General features: G+C 33.8%; 1 protein-coding gene across 7 annotated transcripts; it reads right to left on the reverse strand.

Moving 5' to 3' along the window:
• Positions 1 to 1082: 1082 nt before the first annotated feature.
• Positions 1083 to 21320, reverse strand: LOC137828598 (uncharacterized). Of its 7 annotated transcripts, XM_068635237.2 has the most exons (10): positions 20923 to 21320; positions 11279 to 11593; positions 10901 to 10949; positions 9252 to 9411; positions 8785 to 8957; positions 5059 to 5153; positions 4889 to 4937; positions 2439 to 2718; positions 2120 to 2198; positions 1083 to 1484 (listed from the first exon to the last, which is right to left on the reverse strand). In XM_068635237.2, exons 1-10 carry the CDS (start codon positions 21265 to 21267, stop codon positions 1293 to 1295), a joined length of 1737 nt encoding a protein of 578 aa, XP_068491338.2. In that variant the 5' UTR covers positions 21268 to 21320; the 3' UTR covers positions 1083 to 1292. The 7 variants fall into 7 exon arrangements, with proteins under 7 accessions (XP_068491338.2, XP_090159718.1, XP_068491340.2 ...); XM_090303592.1 differs by lacking the exon at positions 11279 to 11593 and having other exon boundaries at positions 20923 to 21313; XM_068635239.2 differs by lacking the exon at positions 2120 to 2198 and having other exon boundaries at positions 20923 to 21313.
• Between the last annotated feature and the right edge of the window lie 2354 nt (positions 21321 to 23674).

Here is a 23674-nt window from a genome sequence, read left to right on the forward strand (position 1 = left end):
CACGATGGAATATCCCCAAGTTGGGTTACGGCGTTGTAAGGCCCTCCACATAGAATAGTGATCAAGTCAGAAGAACACGTGGCAGTAAGCATCGAAACATCAAGGTATATAAGTGCTAAGGTACGTTTTTATTCAGTTTACGTTTCAAACGCTTTAAAGCACTTTAAACACTTTAAATGCTTTGAACGTTTTAAATGCGTTAAAGATTTTTAAAAGCCTTAATGCGCTTTAAGACGCTTTAAATGCACTTTAAGACGCTTTGAATGCTTTAGACATTTAAAAAAGGCTTTAGACGTTTAAAAGAGGCTTTAGACGTTTGAGACAGGGGATTCAGATCCAGTTTCAGTTTTACACACGCTAGTTGCTTGCTTGCGAACCCACTGTACGCACAGGCAATTAGAGAGAAATCAACTACTCAGTTATCTTACCACCTTCAGAGCATCCATTCACGGTGCTCCAATACGGAGGTGCGTTCTTTGATGTTTCTCGCTAGCTGACTTGATCGTCGGAGTACAAACGGCCGCAAGAGCGCCCCTTTGTTCACTTCTTTTCAAGTACTCACAGCAGCTAAAGGTGGGGACTTGGAGCCAAGACGAAGGAGTCCTTGATACGCGAGTCTTAGCTACGCACGAAGCACAATCTGGTCAACCGATGGGAACAATTATTTTTTTATTAATATTTTTTCAAATTATAGAATATGAATATATTTTCATATTCTATAATCTAGAATAAGTTTCTCTTACAAAATATATTTTGGATTATGGATTCCAAAAATTATTTTTGAATTATAAAATTTGATAAGTATTTCTAGATCCAAAAATATTTTGAAGATTATAATTCAAAATACATATTTTAGATTATAGAATCCTAATTTATTGTAAAATTTGAGATGAATTTTTAAAAAATAAAATAATCTTTTCGTCTAACCTACAAGAGAAATTATGAATGTGCACGAAGAAACAACCCAATTACTACACACCCTTCAAATTTGATCCTAACCCCATTTTTTGAATTCAAAATTCCTTTTCCAGAATACATTTTCAAAATTTTGTTTTCTGGAAATCTTTCTTCTTTGAACACAATTTTTGAATTCTGAATTTTTATGGAATTTTGATTTTCAAATTCTATTTCAAATATTCATTTCTAGAACACAATCCACTCCACATTTTCTTTTGCAGAATTTTTAGAATATAATCCCAACAGTTTTAGAAGAAGAAAGTAGAGCATAGGCTTGTAGTAGTTATATTTACATATATGAGCACAAAAAATAGTAAGAAGTGAAGGACAAACATTTAAGCAAGTTGTTGATTAGCTGCAAATATCCTTCTCTCCTCAACTGCAAGCCTCTTCTGCAACCTTTCTTGGTGCTCAGAAAATGCCCAAAACAAATCCCTCATAATACTAGCTATCTTGAATTCTTTAGTTCCTGAATCTACAATCTTCAAATTGTTTCTCCTTCCCTTCTTTTCTTCCTGCAATATATTCTGCAGAATAAAACAATGAAAACATGTAGCCTATGTGGATTGTTATCACTGCACATAAACAACTTTCTGAAGTAAGATTCTGGATACAAATAAGACAGTTTCTTCCTCCACCACATAGTTTCTTCCTGCATCTTTTTTATCTTTAATTTCGGAATTAGTGACATCAAGATTAACCAATCTGTAAGGTAAAAGAAAACATTTGCCTAAAATAAATTTGTATACAGGCCTAAACAGGGAGGTCACGGGGGATTTTCATTTTTGTTTAGACACAGAGAATCACCTCTTCTGTAATAACACTTTTTCAATCAATAATACAAATTTTTCCTATTTCTCTTGAATGCTTCTTTACAACTTTTAAAGAAAAAAAAAAGTATGAAAGAACTTTTACAAATTTGCTCATACATAAACTGATAAGAAAAAGGTTTTTTTTTTCCTTCTTATTTTCTTTTCCAATAAATACTCATAAAAAAATTTATCTAATTAGGTAATGAAACTATTACAATGAAAGACTTATTTTCTTGGTCTCTGAATTTGATCATGGTTGCCCCTTTAGCCTTAATAGATTATCACACTCCCCTACAAAGCTATACAATATTCTTTCTGTGAAAGGAAAGAAATTCGGGTGTGAAACCTACCTCTGATATATGCACCAATGCTCCTATTGATGCTTTTATATTTTTTAATCCCACTAGTTTTTCAAGTATCACCCAAGGCCTAAAAACGACAATGAATAGATTAATTTTAAACAGAATATAAAAACAGTTTTACTAAATTAGTATATACAATTTTGTAAGAACTGATGGTTAAATTATTAAAACAATTACTGCAAATTTAAAAAAGAAATTGACAAGCCTGGTTTCAACGTTAAGTTGATACAACACAATAACAAACAATGAAAACCATAGTAGATTGTGCGCAAGACATCAATATTTAAGAGCTATACATGAGGAATACCTGCCAGTTGAAGATGTTATGATGCAGTTGGGATTATTCAAAAAGTCACACAGCTCTTGGAACTCTTTTTCAGAATGCACCATAATGGCTCCCCTAGTATATACCTCCATTGACAAACTTGGAAAAATGAAGACTCTGACTGATAGAGAAGTATGTCTTCGTAAGAACTCTGTAACTGTAGATGGACACAACTCTTTATCTATATTTGTAATCAATATCATACACATATTTTTTGTTCCTTCAAGATCCCTGTCTTCCATTCTTCTGTCATGACAACTGACTATAAACAAAGTATAAGGAAAAGGTAAGACGATTCATATTATGGAACATCCCCATAAAAATATAAATAACTACTACCCTTACCCTAAATAAAAGTCAAGGTTGATATGGGTGTACAATACAGGTCAATGAAGAAGGCTCATATCTGTTTATATGAACATAGTAAGGATAGAGAAAAACCTAATAAATAAGAACCTCAAATTAGCATTTTATATACCATCAAATAAAGTCTCTGCTATACAACTTGCTTTGCAGACTAGTGCTCGTTTTAACATTTAAGGTTGTGTACTCATTTTCTGCAATGACTAATGTTGGAGAACTTACATCAACTAGAGACATTACCAAATTATAGTATATAAGTGGGTGGCAGGCTCACTTTCGAAATCAAATTTGTGAAATTAAGTTAAGCCCTCAGCTCTTAAGTCATAATTTAATATCTGAAGCTCAAGTGTCATAATTAGTTTCATCCAATTTGTCAGTGGAGAGATGAACATTGACATAATTAGAATAAATAGACGGATCCGGCATAATGACAGCGAAAGAGGGAATGGAAGAAGCCATAGATGATAAGGACAAATCCAATCACCGGTCAATTGGCGGCAGCAGCAAAGATGAAGGCTCTGGCAGCGGTTAGATAGTCGATTTTGGAAGAAAGTAACCAAAAATGCCTCTAAGTTGTTGCGCTTTTCATGGTGGTCTTAAGATTGGTGGATTCAAATATAAATTGCACAATGGGTTGTGCAAAAGAGAAGATTAAATGAAACTTTAATAATATTAAGAAAAGATAAAAATTTTAAATCTTCTCACTTTTAAAATTTAATTAGTTATTTGTAAAATTATTTCTAATAGAGCATAGTTGGTATTGAATCTAGTTATGAAACTATGTGGAAAATCATTGATGAAAGGTGGGATAATCAACTTCACAAGCCTTTACATGCAGCCTATTACCTCAATTCCTCCTAAAACTATGAACCTAATTTTATAGACATGATGATTCTAAATTGAAAGATGGGTTGCATATATACATAAGGTGATTGGTTAAGGATGTTGCAAAAAGAAAAAAGATAAATTGCAACTTGTTGATTTTCATTATGCTGGAGGACTTTCTTATGTGGAAAATGAAAAGGATGGTAGGAAAATACCGTTTCCTAGAGAATGACGGGAGATGTTTGGGGAATGAACTCCAGAGTTGAAGAGCTTTACTATCCAAGTTTTAAGGTTGACTCTGAGTGTGAGCATAATAAGAGCTCATTTGAAATGGTAATTCAAGTTTATCAAGTTATTTATGATTTAAAAAATTTCTTTATTTGGTTTATTTACTAAAATTTCATATCTAATTATAGGTTCAGAAATATGCCCCTAACAATAATAAGGGATGGGACCTGTGTTGTGATAGTACATTATTTGCAGTTCACCAGAGGTTGTCATATTGTTACATGATATGGTTTAGTTTTCCAAAAGCCTAAGTTACTATTTGGCAATGGTGCTTGAGCTGTCTAGACCTCTGGTAAATAGAGAGAAAGCTGTGTAGGGGGTGAGGAAAAAATGAGTGTGTGTTGTGGGTTCATTGCCTAAGAGAAGAGTGTGATGGTTGCACTTTGCTGTGAATAAGTGAACAGGAAACAAAATAACAAAAGACAGAAGTAGGCATGCTTCAGAAAAATTAGTACTCAGTAAGCTTAAGGACAATTTGTAAAAGGGACCTGAGTCTGGGTGTGTAGGTTGGCTTTTGAACGCTTTTTCTGTGAATGAGTGTAAATACATTCCACAATTTTATTTCTAGGGAGGGTGTTTTTGGGAAAAATAATTACAAAAAACATGAAAGGAGGATGTATAAGTAAAAAGGGAATCCAAATAGCAATTTCGTTTTTATAACTCGCTGAGATGTAACCCCAACAATATTACCATGTCAATGTCATGATGTCAAATTGTACATGAATGCAATTCCAATTGTTTACAAATCAAGTAGTCAAATTGATAAAATCATCCAATCCTAAACGTTGATATTTTGATTTGACAACTATGATTTACAATGTCCTAATAGAATTAGATGGACAATCATATGAAAAGAGCCACACATATCTTAATAGCAACAAAAAGGTTTTTGAAGAAGGACCTAGTGAGTTTCATCTACTTCTAGAGTTAACCTTTACTATTAAATAGGAACAAACCTTCAGGTGAACATGCATTGGCAACAGACCGTCTAGCGCGTTGTGTTTCCTGTAAAGGAGGATATAATATTAGCAACAGAACATGTCCAGTATCGCTATTATTATATCTTTCTCAGCAAGCAAGCTCATTGAAAGGATTCAAGTTACATAGAGAGGCATGTACTACTTGCCTTTATCATTCGTCCAAAATAAGTAAATTTACTAGTAGTATTAGATCTTTTGTTGCAATATGGTACCATATCAAAGCCAAAATCTTCCTTTGGCACTGCAAAAGAACAACATAGAATTAGGAAGACATTTAAAGAAAATAACCAAAGGAAAAGAATGCTCTAAAGATCATTATTTGCAAAGAAACTCATCAATTTGAGAATTAGAGCAAAGACAATAATAACCAAAAATAGATCAAAGCAAATATTTGTAAGAAGAATCTGAGCAGCATCTCAGGGAAGGAAATCAAATCAAACGTACCAAAACAATCCAATCATACCAAGAAAGTTTTTAAGTTCGACCATATTTTCATTTTATGCCCAATAACCACACGTTCTTTCAAATTGTGTCACCACCCATCCTAATAGCAATTTTACCACATTATGAGATGCAACTTCAACAATTTTACCATGTGTCTTTGACAATGTCAATTCTACAGGTCCGTAAATAAAACCACATGATACTTAACATTGACATGTCATTTTCATATGGCAATAAGTACTCAATCACTTCGGAAACCCACCTTCAAACGCTAGCAATTGAGGAGGAAGAACCAAACACTTAATACTCCACTAAGCATCCTATACTACGTGCTTCACAGTAACCAAGTTTCTATCATGATACCACTCATAAAAGCTGATACCAATTGTGAACAAACTTTGATACCAATTGTTAAGTACCCAATAAATTGAGGAACCAACCCTTGAGCATCCCATACTATTTGATGAGAGACTTACACACATCCATAATACCCAAGTTCCTATCATATGTTTATGTTGTAAACAGTAAATTATTAGGATAAAAAATATCCTTAACATCTCCATAGTAATTAGGAAAGAATGTCTTCAAAGTCTTTTTTTTTTATTTCCTTATTTTAAAGGATTTGATTATTCCAGACAAATATGATAGGAATGTAATTGTTATGGTTGATAAGAATAAAATAATTCTTTGTTTCCTTACATAGTGTAAGTTTGGTATCAGAGTTCTTGATCCTGGGAACCTTGTTTCCACTGCCACAAACAGGGTTGTCACAACCTCCTAAGCCCATTCCCTGGCATATGACCAATGTTGTCAAACTCGTAACTCGGAGGCGGATCGGAGAGGGAAAAAAAACTCGTAACTCGGAGATCGTAATTCGACTCGGAAGAGTTACTATTCAAGTTTCTATACATAAGATAATTCATTAAACGGTCCAAATTAGTAAGCTATGACTTTTATTTAGGATAAGAAAATGTGTTGGAGATGAAAATAATTGTAATTTTTTAGATGGGCCCAAAAAATCTAATTTTGAGTAAGCTGTTAATTTTATTTAGGGTTAAGCTGTGAATTTTATTTAGGGTTCCAGCTGCACATAACAGAGCACATCTCATATTTAAATTTTGAATTAGGTTTTATTAGGTTAAAAGCCCAAAGTTATGTCTCTTAAAATTTAGATTTAGACATGTGCTGCCAGCATCTCTTCCTTCCTTATGCGCGGTGCCGTCGCAGCTCCTCCTTCCTTACGCGCGGCCGCCGCCACAGCTCCTTCTTCATGCTTCGCCGACGTCACAGCATGCGTTTGCGGTGGTGCGCGAAGGCGACGGCGAGCACGAGCGGCGCATTAGGGTTTTTTTTGGACCGCGTCATGGATCGCAGAAGCTCATGGATCGTTCAATCCAACCCTTGGATTACTGGATCGCTCCGATCCAGAGAGGGTCCGATCTCACCTCCAATCCAACTCGTTTTTGCCTAAAAAGATCGTAAAAACGCAAGATCGGCAAGTTAACTCGCGATCTTGACAACGTTGCATATGACATCTCATCTGGCTCCGATTTGAGTAGATTTGGACTTTTTGTTTCTTTTGCCAAAGAGGTTATTTTCATTATGTCTTAACTTTTTTATATGAAAAAGTTGAAAGAAATAGATGAAATATATTTTTGAGATGTATTTACAAATGTGATTACAGTGTCAATTTAGATAATAGATAATTAAAGTTATACAAATCAAATCAAATCACTAAACGATATCAAATCTATCCTAATAAATAGAGAATGAAATCTGCACTTAATTACGAAATAATTATCTCCTAATTATGCAACAGTCCCCCTCAAGTTGTTGAATGTATATCTATCATTCCAAACTTGGAAGTAAGATTTTTGAATTGTTTTGTGGGAAGTCCGCTAGTAAACATATATGCCAATTGGAGTATTGAAGGGATGTACTCGGTGACTATAACACCATTATCCAATTTCTCCTTAATGAAAAGTCGTTCTATCTCTACGTGCTTTGTTCGGTCATGTTGAACTAGATTCAGTGCAATACTGATGACGAACTTATTATCACACACCAAACCCATAGGAGATTCATATTTTATTTTGAGATCATGGAGTGTGATCTTCATCCATAACAGTTCACAAACCCCTTGAGCCATGGCTCTAAATTCTGCTTTTGCACTTGATCTTGCAACTACATTTTGTTTTTTGCTCCTCCATGTCACCAGATTTCCACCCAGGAACATGCAATAGCCTGTGGTGGATCTCCTATCAACAATTGATCTTGCATAGTCAGCATCAGAATATATTTTCATGGATAAGTTTTTCCCTTTTTTGAATAGCAATCCTTTCCCTGGAGAGACTTTTAAGTACTAAATAATTCTATTTAGTGCTTGCAAGTGTCTTTCTCTTGGATCATGCATGAATTGGCTAACCACACTATTTAAGGTGTCCTCAAGAGTCTCACGTGTATGAGTTCTTACCTCCGGTTTAGATAATTGAAGTTGTTGTTCAACCAGGACGGGTTCTTGTTCCCTTCGCTAATATTGTTTTCCAAAATATTTGTCCTCGTTATTCTTCTCTGGTAATGATGTTGGTGCAGAGTCTTTGTCATCCTCCCTAAGAATGAAATCCTACAACAAAGGAAAAGGCGACAACTTAAGAACCTCAACTTCTTGAATACTCTCCCTTAAAGCTGAGAACTAGGAAAGAAAGACTCTATTTCATGAAAGTTGACATCTTTAGAAACATATACTTTACGACTTTAAGGGTGATAACATTTGTACCCCTTTTTGTTGGGGGCATAATCGATGAAGACACATTTGATGGCGCAAGGATCTAACTTACCTTGATAAGGACTATGAATATGGACAAAAGATGGACAACAAAGACACAATTTTGAAGACTAGTCAACATGCTGAATAGGAGTAACACCCTCTAGAACCCGAGAGCAGTCAGGATTCCTTGCCCCAGAAAGATCTAGGAACAGACGTTTGGAAAAATAAAGCAATAGTAACTTCAAGGAGATGATGATTTTTCCTTTCAGCAACTTGAAAAGGTTTTGGTTCACATATTCTCTTCCATTATCAGAATGCAATCTCTTAATTGGACTTTCAAATTGTGTTTGAACCATTCTATAAAAATTTACAAACAAGTGAAAAACTTCAGACTTATATTTCAAGAGAAATATCCAGGTAACCCGAGTACACTCATCAATAAATGAAACAAACAATTTTTCACCCGAGATATTAGGAATAGGTGAAGGTCCCCATCCATCTAAAAGAATAAGATCAAAATGTTTAGAACTTTTATTACCATTAAGAAAAGTTGTCCAATGGTGTTTAGCAAATTGACAAACATCACAATGAAAAGACTCAACAGACACTTTTGTAAATAAAACAGGAAATAAAGACTTTAGGGTATTAAATGGAGGATGACCAAAACGTCTGTGTTGAAGCCATATCTGAGAGGATGACCAAGATTCAAGGCTTTGCTGAAGATTAGAAGTGTGTGCATGTAGTCTAACACATTTTTTATTTTCTTCATGTTGTAAATAATATAACCCGTCCTGCTCTTTTAGCAATTCCAATAGTCTTCCCCGTGGCAAGATCCTGAAAAACATAATGGGAATAAAAAAATACCAATGCACAATTTAAATCTTGGGTAACCTTTTGAATAGACAAAAGATTATTGGATAGTTTGGGAACATCAAACACATTTTTTAAAGGAAATTAAGGTTGAAGGTGGATGTTACCATAACCAGTAATGGGGGTATTGGAACCATTATCAAAGTAATATATTGGTTACCAGCCAGATAAAGCAGTGTACGATAAACCAACTGAGCTTTGTAGATTGGCAAAATTTGGTCTTGTTCACACAAAAAAAAGTTAGCCAAAATTTTTTACCGACGATAGTTTCCAGCAACGGTTAGCGGTTTCCAGCGACGATCGGCGGTTTCCAACGGCAATTGGCGACAGCCAATGGCGGTGGCAGTGACGATCAATGGTGCAAGGTGGTGGCCAATGGAGAAAAGAGAAGGAAAAAAAGCAGTTGCAACAATTAAAGCTGCCCAAAAAAAGTAATTGCAACAATGAAGATTGCCCAGAAAAATAATTGCAGCAATGAAGGCTGCTAAAAAAAAGATTGCAGAAGCATAGTCTCCCAAATTAGGAGCTCTAATACCAAGTTAAAAGAAATAAATGAAATATATTTCTGAGATGTATTTACAAATGTGATTACAGACTCAATTTATAAACGGTTTACAACCTAATTAAGAAAAATAATAAGTAATTAAAGCTATACAAATCAAATCAAATCACTATAAGATATCAAATCTATCCTAATAAATAGATAATGAAATCTTCACTTAATTACGGAATAATTATCTCCTAATTATGCAACAGAAAGCTTACTATTAAAAATAAAATAAAAAACAAATATATAAAATTCACACATAAGATTGTTTATTTATAAATAGAAATAATAACAAAATAACAGAACTATGGGCTAAGCTCGTTACATTCAACACTTCCCTCAAGCTGGTGCATATAAAACCTATGTACCAAGCTTGTTACAAATATAATCAATTCTAGGTTCCTATAAAGCTTTAATAAAAATATCTGCCAATTGATCATTCAAATTAACAAACTCAGTTGCAAACACAATCTTTGAATGAAATGACACTCAATCTCAACATGTTTGGTCTTTTCATGAATAACGAGATTTGAACTATTATGAAGAGTAACCTAATTATCAATATGTTTAAGCCAAGTAAGCTCACAAGTAGCTAAGGCCATAACTCTATATTCTGCTTCAGAACTAGATCTTTCCACAACATTTTGTTTCTTGCTCTTACAAGAAATCAAATTATCACCCATAGATGAATACAGTCCAACTAGTTCTTGCTCTGGCAGCCCATTTTGGTTTGGACATACATCAGTTAGATGTGAAAAATGTCTTTCTCCATAGAGCTTTAATAGAAGAAGTGTGTACTCGGGGTGGAAGGAATAAGGCATGCCTCCTAAAAAAGGTTTTTTATGGGCTTAAACAATGTCCAAGAGCATGGTTTGGGAGATTTAGGACTTTGTTATTAGTAAATTGACTATACTTCTCTGTGGATGATATGATTATTGTGGGAGATGATGGAACAAAGAAATTAGATGTAAAGGAAAAATTAATGACCCAATTTGAAATGAAAGACCTAGGAAATCTCAAGTATTTCCTTGAAATAGAGGTTGCTTACTCCAAAATGAATATTTTTTAATCTCTCAAAGAAAATATGTATTTGATCACCTTAAAGAAACAAGTGAGCTAAGATATAAAACCTCAAGATTTCCTATTGAATATAATCATAAGATTGGAAGTGAAGATGACTTTCCTGTGGAAAAATGGCAATATAAAAAAATTGGAAGGAAAACTTATTAGTCTATCACACATGAGACAAGACATTGCTTATAATATGAATAGAACAAATATCAAAAATACTTTTTGAATCAAAATCCAAGGAGTGGAATACTCTTCTAGAACTAATCTCTACAACTAAATAGAAACAAACCTTTATCTGAACAAACATTGATAGTACGCTGCTCATAATGTTGTGCTTCCTGTAGAGGCATATATTATAAGATCATGTTAGGCACTAAACACGCCCAACAATTGGAACTTGTAAGTTGTTTGAAGAAACTTCTTCATAAAACTTTTAGAAGACAAAAATAGAAAGAAAAATGACATGAGTTAAAATTAGTTTATTCACAACTTAAAAAAAAATTAGAGAAACAATGAGAAAACTTCTACAAATTAGCTTATGCATAAGGTAATTTAAATTTATGCAAAAGTCCTTATAAGAAGTTTGTCCAAATAGACATCATCATTATAACTTTCTCAACATGCAAGTTAATGGAAAGAGCTCATGATTGAAAATATACATACTTGCCTTTTTTCTTTTGACAAAACAACTCATTCTATGAGTAGTGTTTGGGATTTTGTTGCCATATGTCACCATTTCCAAGTCATAATCCCCTGTTGACACTAAAACTGGACAAGCAGAAAACAACTCTATATTCTGCTTCACCATATCTAAAAATGAAGCCAATACAGGATCGAGCTCCCATCTAGGTTGAACTACACAAATATTCTCAATTGATGAAGTAGTCAAGTTTCTTGCATTTGGCCCATGCAACCAAAAGAGTATAAAGGTGCACAAACATTCTTCCTCTCCTGTTTCCCAAGAATGCTTGCTTTCTTGCACCTATGGAAGTAGACACAATATCAAAAGCACAAAGATAAAATCGAAGCAATTTAATCCAAAATATAAAAAGTTTTTTGTCATTTTCCCAACACTAATGATGTGATTGGTAGGTGAGAAATTGGTGGAGCTTACTAAACTATTTTTCAATGCTTCTCTATTTCTCTTTAACCAAACACCTTTAACTTCCACATTTTTTTTCTCGCTTATTCTCACTCATCCTCTTCATTTCACTTTACCTTATTTTTCTTCTCTCTAGCAAATAGGGCCTAGCTAAAAAGACATTAGATTTCTATTTTATTGAATTTAGTACTTGGTATGACTTGCTTAGTTTCTATTGCATAATTAGAAGATAATCATTCCATAATTAGTGTAAATTTTGATATCTATTTATTAGGATAGGTTTGATATATTTTAGTGATTTGATTTGTATAGTTTTAATTACATATTATTTCTTGTTTTAATTACCTATTACCAAGGTATTCAAAATCGAGATCTTACTTGGGATCAGAAAGATAAACATAAATCATAAATCGAAAGATCGTAACACGGATCATAAGATCTTACAAATTTTATGAAATTCATAATAGAACCTCATAATATATAAAAGAGTGCATAATTAGTGTAAACAACACATCCTATGATAAGAGTAACCATTTACTAGTTACAAAACATTGAGAAAATAACAATCAATCTAAATCAAATAATCTTGTCTAAGTTAAATTTATATTCAGTTTCATGATTTCCATCTCCTTCATCATTCAAATCAATCATGTCTAAGTGATGACTATGTAAAGATTCATCCTCCCCTACTTCGATAGGAATCCTGATGGGAAAAACGCACGCGGAAGCAACACACATAATCATGAATCAACTGCAGAAAATAAACAACACAATATTTAACGTGGTTCGGTCGCCAACTGCAACCTACATCCACACGGGCAACTATTAGGTTTTCATTATTTTCTGTTGCACACCAATTACAAGTACAATGATCTCTTTAAATAGAGATTATAAAAGAGACACAATGATTAAGCTCACTCACTAAACATGGTGTCTAGTCAGCCCAAAATGTTCACCTGCGCTTTAACTGTGTACATGTACTTTTGTAATCTATCGACGGAACTCAATGTTCCACCTCTAGTTGCCACCAGCCTTCTTAATCATTTTTGAAGACTTTGTTAAAACTCCCCTGAGTTTTAACACGTCAGCCACTGACACCTGTTCTCTGTTCCTACCGACTCCCACTTACAGGAACTACCGAATCCTGAAATAGCCTGAGAACAAACATACTTCATACTCAACAAGAAATTTTCTGGAGATGTTTCAACAACTCGAATACTGGTTCTCCTAACCCACTGTCGTCTAGGAATCTCAGCTGAAGCACGACCTGTGCTCCCATTGCCATAAGTACCTCTGACTGGTCTACCTGAACTTTTTCATGCTCGTTCATCCTGAATCTGACCTATGGCTCTGGGTTTCTCTATTGTAAAGACAACCCTCTTCTGCCCATGAGATTCTTTGAACCAGACTTTGTTTATCTTCTTAAAAGGGATGGTCACTCCCTCAAACGGTAATCCGAACATATACAACGAACCTTTCTTTCTTCCGCGGGTCATGACAAGATTTCCCTTGACGACCTTTCACTGCTGATTTGCGAACTTCACTTCATGTCCTTGTTCGTTGATCTGCCTAATAGAAATCAAATTTTTCGTCAAGCTTGGAACATCTCTGACATCCTTCAAAGTCCAGAAATGAACTGGTGTCTTCAACACTATGTGAATCATGTCCGTAACATCAAGAGTTATGTTGTTTGCTAGTCTTACCTTTCCAAAGTCTCCAATAACTAGATTTTGCAATGATTCACTGTTGTGGGTAGCATGAAATGAAGCATCCGAATCCATGACCCAGGAATCCACACTGCTATCCGCACAACAGACTAAAAGGTCATCGTCCGCGAAGTCTTCTGCAATGTAGACTTGTTTATCATTTGGGAATTGATTCCTGAAATGTCTCACCTCCTTGCAGTTCCAACATATTACACTTAAGCAATCTCGAGTCTTTGATTGACTTCTTCTATTGTCAATACTCCCACTATCTCCGATATTTTTCTTATCTCTGATATTTTTCTTACCTCTGATGATATATAGCGATTCACTAGATAATTTCTCAAAACTCCTTTTTCGGACATCCTCGTCAAGAATGAGATCACAATCTTCTCAAAAGTGAATCCATCGGATCCCGCTGAACTGGTAACTGCTGCAACCGTTCCGGACCAACTGTCAAGTAATGACGATATCAATAGTAAAGTTTAAATTTCATCATCGAACTTAATGCCCACTGACGTAAGTCAGACTAATATCGAATTCATTTTATTGATGTGCTCAGTAACTGAACTAGCAAATCCCCAAGTTGCATTTTCCACCAACTGAAATTTGTACCATCGAATTTTTCAATTCGGAACTTTCCGTCTTCTGCCATCTCAAACGACTAACGAGATACTCGGTACATCTAATTTCAAATCTTGGCAATCTTTTTTTTTCTTAAATCAAGAACACAAAAATTGCACAACCTAAAATCACTCACCAATAGACCTGATCGCAGTCCCCACTACAGTGGCGCTCGGCCACACTGGACCACAGCTGTTAGAACGCGCACCGCCGTTGTTCGCACTCCGCACCGCACTAGCGCGCTCTGCACCACCCCCGTCGCTGGTCACCGCCGTCACACTGCACTCTGTGTCGTCTCAAACCAGCACACCTACAGAACGCACATGCAACCCTAGCTTTAGAATGTCGCTGCCGCCCCTGTGAAACCCTAGCTTTGGGTCACGTTGTCGCCCCTGCTAGCTTTGTGACGCTACTGCAGTCGCAATTTTCACGTCTCGGGTCGATTAATTTCTACTGATTGGATCTCTAGTGTGTAAACGAATCAAGCTCTGATGTCACTTGATGAGAAAAACGCACGCAGAAGCTACACATAATCACGAATCAACTACAGAAAATAAACAACACAAGTACAATGTTGAAGTATTAGGTTTTCATTCTGTTCTGTTGCACATCAATTACAAGTACAATGATCTCTTTAAATAGAGATTATAAAAGGGATACAATGATTAAGCTCAGTCACTAAATATGGTGTCTAGTCAGCCCAACCCAATTGGTCCTGACTTCATACCCAACAAATTCAAATCAAATGTTACATTATGCTCATGCTCATCTTCCATAATCCATTCATCATCAAATGAACAATCATCAATATTAATTTGAGTTGGTTTTCTTGTTTGCTTCTTCTTAGCTAATTTTGAATTAGCCATAACAAAACCAACATCATTCATTGTGCTTTGCTTAAGTCTATTTATTCTCTTTGTGTGGACCTAAACAAATGCAAAGACAAATATTATAAGTAATTAGTGGATTAGTAGAATACTAATTTTATTCTAGAGATATATTTTAAGTTAACTTACCATCTCAAAGGAACTCCAGTTACACTCACATCCAGAAGAACTACATGTCAAGCTCAATACATGAATGACAAACTTTTGGAGTTCTGGATACTCATCACCATACTCACACCCAGTGTTGGTAAGATCGCGAGTTATATCGTAAAAATCGTGATCTTATGATTTTTTAAGCAGAAAACGCGTTGGATCGGTGGCTGGATCGGATTCTCACCGAATCGGAGTGATCCGGCGAGTAAACATTATAATTAAAGCTTCTTTATTCTCATGAAAACACCCTAATGTCAAAAAAGATGTAGCAAAGTGAGTAATACCAGGTCTTACCAAATCTTTTCCCTTTGTGAAATGTTGAAGTAGAGATATTAGAGAAGATCTTAAATAAATAAAGGTAGTAATTTTTTTACCTTTTGGAATGGTCTCCTCATGGATTGAGATTTTCTTCTCATAATCCTCCAACATTAAGTCCACACAATGTGTTGCACAAGGTGTCCAAAACAACTTTTTCTCTTTGTCATCAACATGTGACCAACAACTTTGTAGTTTGTTGCATTATCAGTGACAACTTGAATAATATTGTTTTCCCCCACCTCTTCAACAATGTTATTTATCATCTAAAAAACTTTCTCGACTGTTTTAGATATAGCAGATGCATCTATGGACTTCAGAAATACAGTTCCCTTTGGGCTGTTCACCAAGAAGTTTATTATTGTCCTTCTTTTCTTATCAGTCCAACCATCAATCATAATCGTACATCCCGTTTTCTTCCATTCATCCCTATGTGATTGTAGAGCAAGTGATGTATTTGTAACTTCCTCCTTCAAATATTTGACTATAATCTCATGATAGGATAAAGGTTTAAATCCAAGACCATGGTTTTGAAACCAAATCAAACATAGCAGTTAATTCTTCACTCTTTGTCACATTGAAAGGTATAACATCGTTATAAAAGAACCTAGTAATTGCTTGACATGCCTCCTCTCTAAGACCTTTCTTAAACATGTTGATTGTAGCTTGTGTATTCTTAAAAATATTTCTATCACTAGGGCTGAAGATGGACTGAGTGGACTCTTCCTCATTGTTTTTTCTTTTCTCACCAGTTTTTGCCATTTCCTCATCTTCCAAACTAAGACTTGATTTCTTATTTAATTTTTGTTGCAAATCAACAACAATTTCCTACATCTCCTTTTTAACTTCATCAGGAGCATCCTTGCATGCTCCAACATCCTTTTGAGTACCAGCCAAGTGATGCTTCAATCAATAAACTCCCCTTGTTAATACCTTTTGACAGTATTTTGCATTGAAGTTTTCTAGTATCCCCATCAACTAAGATACAATGCTTCCTAGCAACATCACTCCTATTTCTTGGAGCATTTTTTAGAGTCACTATCACGGGTATAGAAGTCATTTTAATTATGGGAATTTGGGACTGCAAATTGGGTTGCACTGAAAAAAAACAGAGGAAAAAAAAACAGCACTTGGTTGCAGTGAGAAAAAACAGAGGAACAAAATCTGCACTTGGTTGCAGTGAGAAACAATAGAGAAAAAAAAACTGCACTTGGTTGCAGTGAGAAAAATTAGAGGAAAAAAAAAGTTGCACTTGGTTACAAAGAGAAAAAATAGAGGAGAGTGGGACTGCAGTGGGGAAATTGAAAGGAAAGGAGAAGATGAAACGGAAGAGGAGAAGAGAGTGGGAGTGAAGTTGTAATTCTGTTGAAGTTGTAACGTTCTCAGTACTGTGCAGTAAGTGATTTCTTTCACTGGGAGGTAAGTGGGTTCTTTTCACTTATTTGGGCTTTTTATTTAATTGAGCCCATATGTTATGCTACCTCCATCTTAAATAAAAGCCCTAATATCAAACTATCCCATATGTTGTTGATGCCTCCATCTTAAACAGATCCACCGGAATCGACGATCCCACGCGATCCACCGGAATCGTATTATTCTGGTGATCGCAGATCGTTACCATGAATATATATCGTAAAATCGTACAATCTTAGACTACCTGACTCGTAGACTCGTAAGAGTCACGAGTCTCCTTCACATAAAAAATCTAACAAAAAAATTCATGATAGCAAAATTTCATATTATTGAAATAAAAAAGTTCATACACCAACAAAATAACTAAAACAACACAAATGTTATCAAGTTTAAAAGTCTCATTCATCTAATCCTCTAAGGAAATCATCTCCAAGATTTTCATGATTCTCTCCATCATCATCTTCATCTATTTCCTGTAGCATTCTTACTTCTAGGTGGTAGTAAAAATGCTGAATTTAAATCACTTCACACATCTTACCGTGTGCCAACAAAAAAAATTTAAAAAAAAAAACAATCAATTATCCAAAATTTAAAAAAAAAAATCCAATCTACCCTAAAATAAAAAAAAAACCTAATCTGCCCAAAAAAAACTAAAATAAATCGTTATGCACCAAAATCTGTCCTAAATCGAATCACCTAAAAAACTCCAACCCATTTTAAAAGCCCCAACCTAATTTCAAAACCCTAATCCAAAACCCAATTTGTCCTAACCCTAAAAGTCATCACAACAGCCGCATCACAACATATAAGGCTGAAGTGCTTTGCGAACGATCGGCGGCGAGGATGCACGGTGCGACGAGGATGCGTCATGCGATGACGTAGTGAAGAAGATGTGTGAAGAATGGAACTAGGTAAAAAGAAATCCTAAAATCTAACCTAATTAGAATGGAACACACCGTTTTGGGGCTTTTTTTTGCAACTCGGTGACTCGGCCTTAGACTCGCGAGTTTGGTCGAGTTTGACCGAGTCAACTCCGAGTTTACTCAAAAACAAGTTTACTCCCAAGTCGACCTAGCAACCTTCATCTGACTCTTAAACTCTTAAGGGTTTACGAGTTTACCCTAGAGTTTGATAACCTTGACCATGCCTATTACTTTCCTTAATTAGGTTGTAAATAATCTATAATTTAGACTGTAATCACATTTGTAAAGATATTTAGAAATATATTCAATCTTCTTCTTTCAACTTGGTATCAAAGCTCCTGATCTTAGAAGACTCTCTGCATTTCTTTTGGGCAACCTTCATTGCTGCAACCTTGTTTTCTAAGCAGCCTTCATTGTTGCAACTTTTTTTTTGCTTCTACATTTTTTCGGGCAGCCTTCATTGCTGCAACCTTTTTTCTGTTGACTGCAGACCACCACCGTTGATCATCGTAAGCCTTTGTTGACCGTCGCGTTAATCGTTGATTGTCTCATTGACCGTTGACCACCACCACTAGAAAAAAAACAAGTGAGTTTTGTGAACGGAACCAAATATTGTCAATCTGCAAAGCTCAGTCGATTTTGAGCTCTCATGGATTTCCTTAGTAAGACATCTAGCTATTGTTCCTTAACCATAAGTGGTAAGAGTTCTAGTTTTTTATCCTTTAATGCTTCTAGTACTGAAAATATTTGGTTATAAACTCTGGTGCTACTGACCATATGACACCTCATTCATCTTATTTTTCATCCAACACTGTTTTATCTGGTAACCAACATATTATTATTGTTAATGGTTCTAATACCTCCATTACTGGTTGTGGTAACATCCACCTTCAACCTTCATTTTCCTTTAAAAAATGAATTTCATGTTCCCAAACTATCTAATAACCTTTTGTATATTCAATAGGAAAATGACAATTTGAAAACTAAATGCTTAAGAAATGATTTATGGAAACTCCTTGTGCAACTATATATTCTCAAGAGAAAACTTATAATTGTGAGGATCGCAAGTAATTAGCAAAATACAATATCTTTTGAAAACTCTTGAGAAATTAACATTTGGAAGATCAAATCTAGATGCACTCCTAAATTCCCTAAAGTGTGTTATGGACAAAGCTTTAATTGGTTTTTCTCATCAAAACAAACAAAAAGCTTTTAGAAATTATTTCAATTTAAGAAAACATTTACATAACCATTTGTGGATTGTTTCTATTGCTTAAAAAAGGGTCAAGCATCAAATACTAGCTATATCAAATTTCATTGAATGTCTAGATTCCCAAAGAAAACCTAAAGAACACTAATTCTCAAGATACATCACATGTTATTTGGACAAATTCAATAAAATGCCCTTAAAGATCAATGGTTTTCACCTATTGATGTAACCATGAAAGGAGCATCATCATCTAAACTAGCCCAACTTTACAAGAAGATGACAAAGAACAAAAAATATTATTCAAGGCTAGGTCAAGCATAGTGTTTTGATGAGATTGTTGGCACTCATAGTGATTATGATTACATTTTGATGTTGACTACAGCTTCAACTATCTAAATAATAATAGTATTTAAAATAATAATAAATAAATTATAAACAATAATAAAATATATATATATATAAATTACATATTTAATAATAACTAAAATAAATTTATTAAATAATATTATTAACAATAATAAAAATTAATTTTAATTTTGATTTGATTTTATGAAAATATTTTTTACATGTATTTATAATAAAAATAAAATTATTATTCTTTACATCAAAATTTATTTGAAGTTGAAATAAAAGTTTTTAAAATTTATTACATTTCTTACTTTATAAGTGAGAATTTTATTATGACAATTTTTCATATTTCCAACAATGTTAACTAATTTGTAATTTTTCTGAAAATAATTATTTAACAAAACTCATATAAATTTTAATTAACTAAAAATTTACACATTTTAGAAAAAATAAAAAATCTCCAAATCACTACTCACAAGCTCCAATAAATTTTTCTCACAAATTCACTCTAACATACCTTAATCTTAACAAGATCATTTTCTTTATACTTTCCTCAAGTTCCTTTAAATTCACTCCCTCAAATCTTGTCCCCCAATTCAAACATAAGAACGTGTTAGTGATAAAAGTGTCTTACCTACTTATTCACCCTATTATACATTTAGAATCAAGTTTAACCACAAGTTGTAACAAATATTAAAGTTTGTTTTAGTACGCTAAATAGTCTCACATCTTTAGGAGTCAAGACCAATAATAATTAGTGATAGAGTTCTAAACTTCAAAGCAAACAATACTTTAGATGCCATAATTGATTCTAGTGATGTTAATTATGTGAATTTGAGGTCGGACCATTAATGTTAATGAGAAATAGTTCTAAAGAAAAACTCTCATCTCCTAAGTCTCGAGTGAGAAATAAAAAAATAATTCAAAAGAAGAACCCTAGTTTACTTGACCTTTAGGTGAAAATTAGGGGTGGCAATGCGGGATGGCCCGTCCCGCAGGCCTACAAAAAGTGGGTCGGGTTGGTCTGCCCCACATAGAATTTGCGGGTTGATTTTTCTAGCCCGCAACGCATAAGGATTGGTCTACAGACCTGCGAGTCAGCCCGCATAAGAAATATTTATTTTAAAAAATAATATTTTAAATAAAAATTTTGAATTTTTTTATTTAGATGCATTAGGTAAATTGTCTTATAATATTATTTTCATAAAACATGCCTAGTAAGATGTTATTAAAAATTTCTAAATGTAAAATATAAGTGTAGAAAATACTTGCCGCGGGAGCGGTGGAAAGGCATTTCCAAAGAAGAAGAATCTTAATTTCCTTAAATGAGTGAAAAATACAAAAGCATTTCCAAAATTCAGGTTCCTTAAACATCAACTAATATTTGATTTGTTGGGTTATTTAGGGTTTAATTGTTGGGTTATTTAGGGTTTAAAATTTAGAATTTAGTATTTTCAGTGTTATAGGTTTAAAATTTAATAGTAATGGACTAAATTCACTTAATTTTGAAAAATTAAAAAAAGTGTAGAGTTAAAGATTTTTAATAACCCAAAATTGCATTTTCCAATAACTAGAGGTAGAGAACATAAAATGTGAGTATTAAAGAAATGGTGAAGGATTAGCGATGACTGACCCCGTCGACGAGGGCGTCGTAGAAGCGAACGTCGTCGTGGGCGAAGGAGTGGCAAGCGCAGACCCTAGCACCGGGAGAGAGTAACCGACACTCCTCGTCCTGAACCTGTTTGGAGAGCGGTCTGAACCGGAACTTGAAGTTCTCCACTTCGTTCATGTTCTGAAAGTCTGAGGGCCGAAAAGCGTCGTCGTTTTCGGGGGAGAAGTTCGAGTACTTCACTGTGAGAGTGTCGCCATGGAACAATACGCACACCGTGTACCAGGCGTCGTCTTTGTAGGCTCTGAACTCCGTTGCGTAACTGGCCACCGGAACCACCGCACTCGTCTTTTCTTTAACTGCCAGCATTTTCTCTTTACTCTCTTTCTTTCTGCCACCTTTCGCTTCCACCCACTCCAACAATATATATAAGATTTTGAAACTACACTTATAAAAATTTTAAAATTTCAGAATTACCCTTTATTTTGAAATTAGAAATTTAGAATCAAAAATTATATTCCACTACAGAAATTAGGTATTTCTTCCTTACCTTTATTTTTTTTTTCTCCGAACCGTTACATTTATATGCAGTTACTAAATTATTTTTTCAATTTTTAAAAATCTTAATTGAGTTTTTAAAAACCTTAAAGGCAGCATACTACCATCGTTACAAATTTAATTTAGAATTAAAAATTATATTCCACAACAGAAATTAGGTATTTCTTCTTTACCCTTAATTTTTTTTCGTTACAATTATATGTAATTACTAAATTATTTTTGGAGTTTTTAAAAACTTTAAAGGCAGCATATTCTCATGTTACAAACTTTTCTGTCTCTTTCTTTTATTTTTTTATCCACATTGCTATTAAAAGCGCGACAATTGTGGTGGTGTTTTAGGTTGAATTTTTCTAGTTGTTTTATCTAACAGGTTGGTTTATGTATTCTATTTTTTTGGGGTTAATGAATTCGAAAGTTAATATTATGGCTATCAAATTTAGTAGTCCATCTAAGCTAAACGGAAAGGCGGATCCGAAATGATACTGGAATTACTGTTTCACAATAGTCCTGAATTTAGCAATTCGGTATTGGTTTATGTGTTGTTTTTCTGTTTTATTTGTTGTTTTTGTTGGCTGAGGTTCTTTGCAATTTTTTGGTTGGATGAGTTTATGTTTTTAGGTGATGAAAGTTTTTTTGTTTTTAAGTGGTTACTTGTAGATTGTTTAGTTCATAATCCACAGAACCTGATTTCCCCTTTAAACTCCATTATCACCTAACCCTCTTGAATAAAACTCAATTATTACCTTCAAATCAACCAACACTTCAAAACGACTACCACACCTTCACCCTTACTCCTTTCAACTTAAAGCACCCTCTACCAACGACAATAATCAACCAAGAAAAACAAGCGTAGTCATGGAAACCATCAACTATGCCTTTTCAAATAAAAATGGCAAGGCTAATTTTGTATTTTTAAAAATGTAGGGGTGCATAAAAAATATGTAGGGGTTAAAGAAGAAACACCTCATAAATTAAGGATAATAATGTGAGGCAGTTCGATAATAAAAAACGCAAGGTTGACTACCTATTTTAATCTGTTGGCCCACTTAGACATGTCCCGCATAATTCACATTCCATGCAGACCAAGTATAGGGCGGGGCAGGACAGACCGCATAACCCGTGTATGGTTGTTTCTTCTTACATCTCCATAACATCTCCAGACACCCAATAGATGAGACGAAAAGACCAATTTGTTCTTAATATATTTTGTAGGGAATATTTTTTTTTTCTATTTTGACCTCCCAAATTCTACAATATGGAATACACTTACTTCTTTTAAAAAAAAAAACAATTTTGGATTATAAAATCCATAAGGTATTTCTGGATCCGGTAATACATTTTGGATTGTACAATCCGCAACAACCCTTACTATAATATGTATTCCATTCCATATTGTACAATCCAAAAGGTATTTATAGATCTGAAAATGCCTTCCAGATTGTGTAATATGAAATGCAATTTTTAAATTTATTATGGATTGTACAATCCATAAGATATTTTGAAATCAAAAAATACATTCCAAATTATATAATTTATAATACATATTATAGTAAGGGAGTGTTACAAGTTTTACAAACCAGTATACACTAGAAAATGAAACAAAATAGTGAACAAAAAATCTTAAAATATACTCAAAAGTGTAGGATTATAATTAAAAAAATACATGAAAGTGTAGGAAGAATGTATGGAGGTGCACGTATTCGTGCATTCTCATAATTTATTCGTGCATTCTCATACTCTCAAATATTTCAAAATTATTCATTCCAATTTTCACAATATGAATAAAAATGTTAATATTTAATAGTATTTTTTTTTTTACTTTTTGAAATGCATAGATGACATCCAATGTAGTAGTTTCACCTAAATCTTTTATAAATTTTTTTAAAATATAATATTATTTATATATATATATATTATAGATATTATTTTATACTATTTTTCAATTAGAATAGTAATCACGTGTCTTCATTTATTACCTTAAAAATGTATATATTTAATGAAATATTTTATTAGTCAATTTATTAGTATGATTAAAATCTAAATTTCATTGAAAATTCATAACATCATAATTATTTATTTTTATCCATATCTTATTATGTATGTGTCATGAGAATAATACTGAGAGATCATTTACATAATTAATCTAAATAAGAAAATAATTAATTTAATAAAAAAATTTATTCAAAAATTTATATTTAAAATATATTTCTCATTAATT

Source organism: Phaseolus vulgaris, chromosome 6 (assembly GCF_051622355.1).
Source record: "Phaseolus vulgaris cultivar YP4 chromosome 6, ASM5162235v1, whole genome shotgun sequence".
Classification (NCBI taxonomy): Eukaryota; Viridiplantae; Streptophyta; class Magnoliopsida; order Fabales; family Fabaceae; genus Phaseolus; species Phaseolus vulgaris.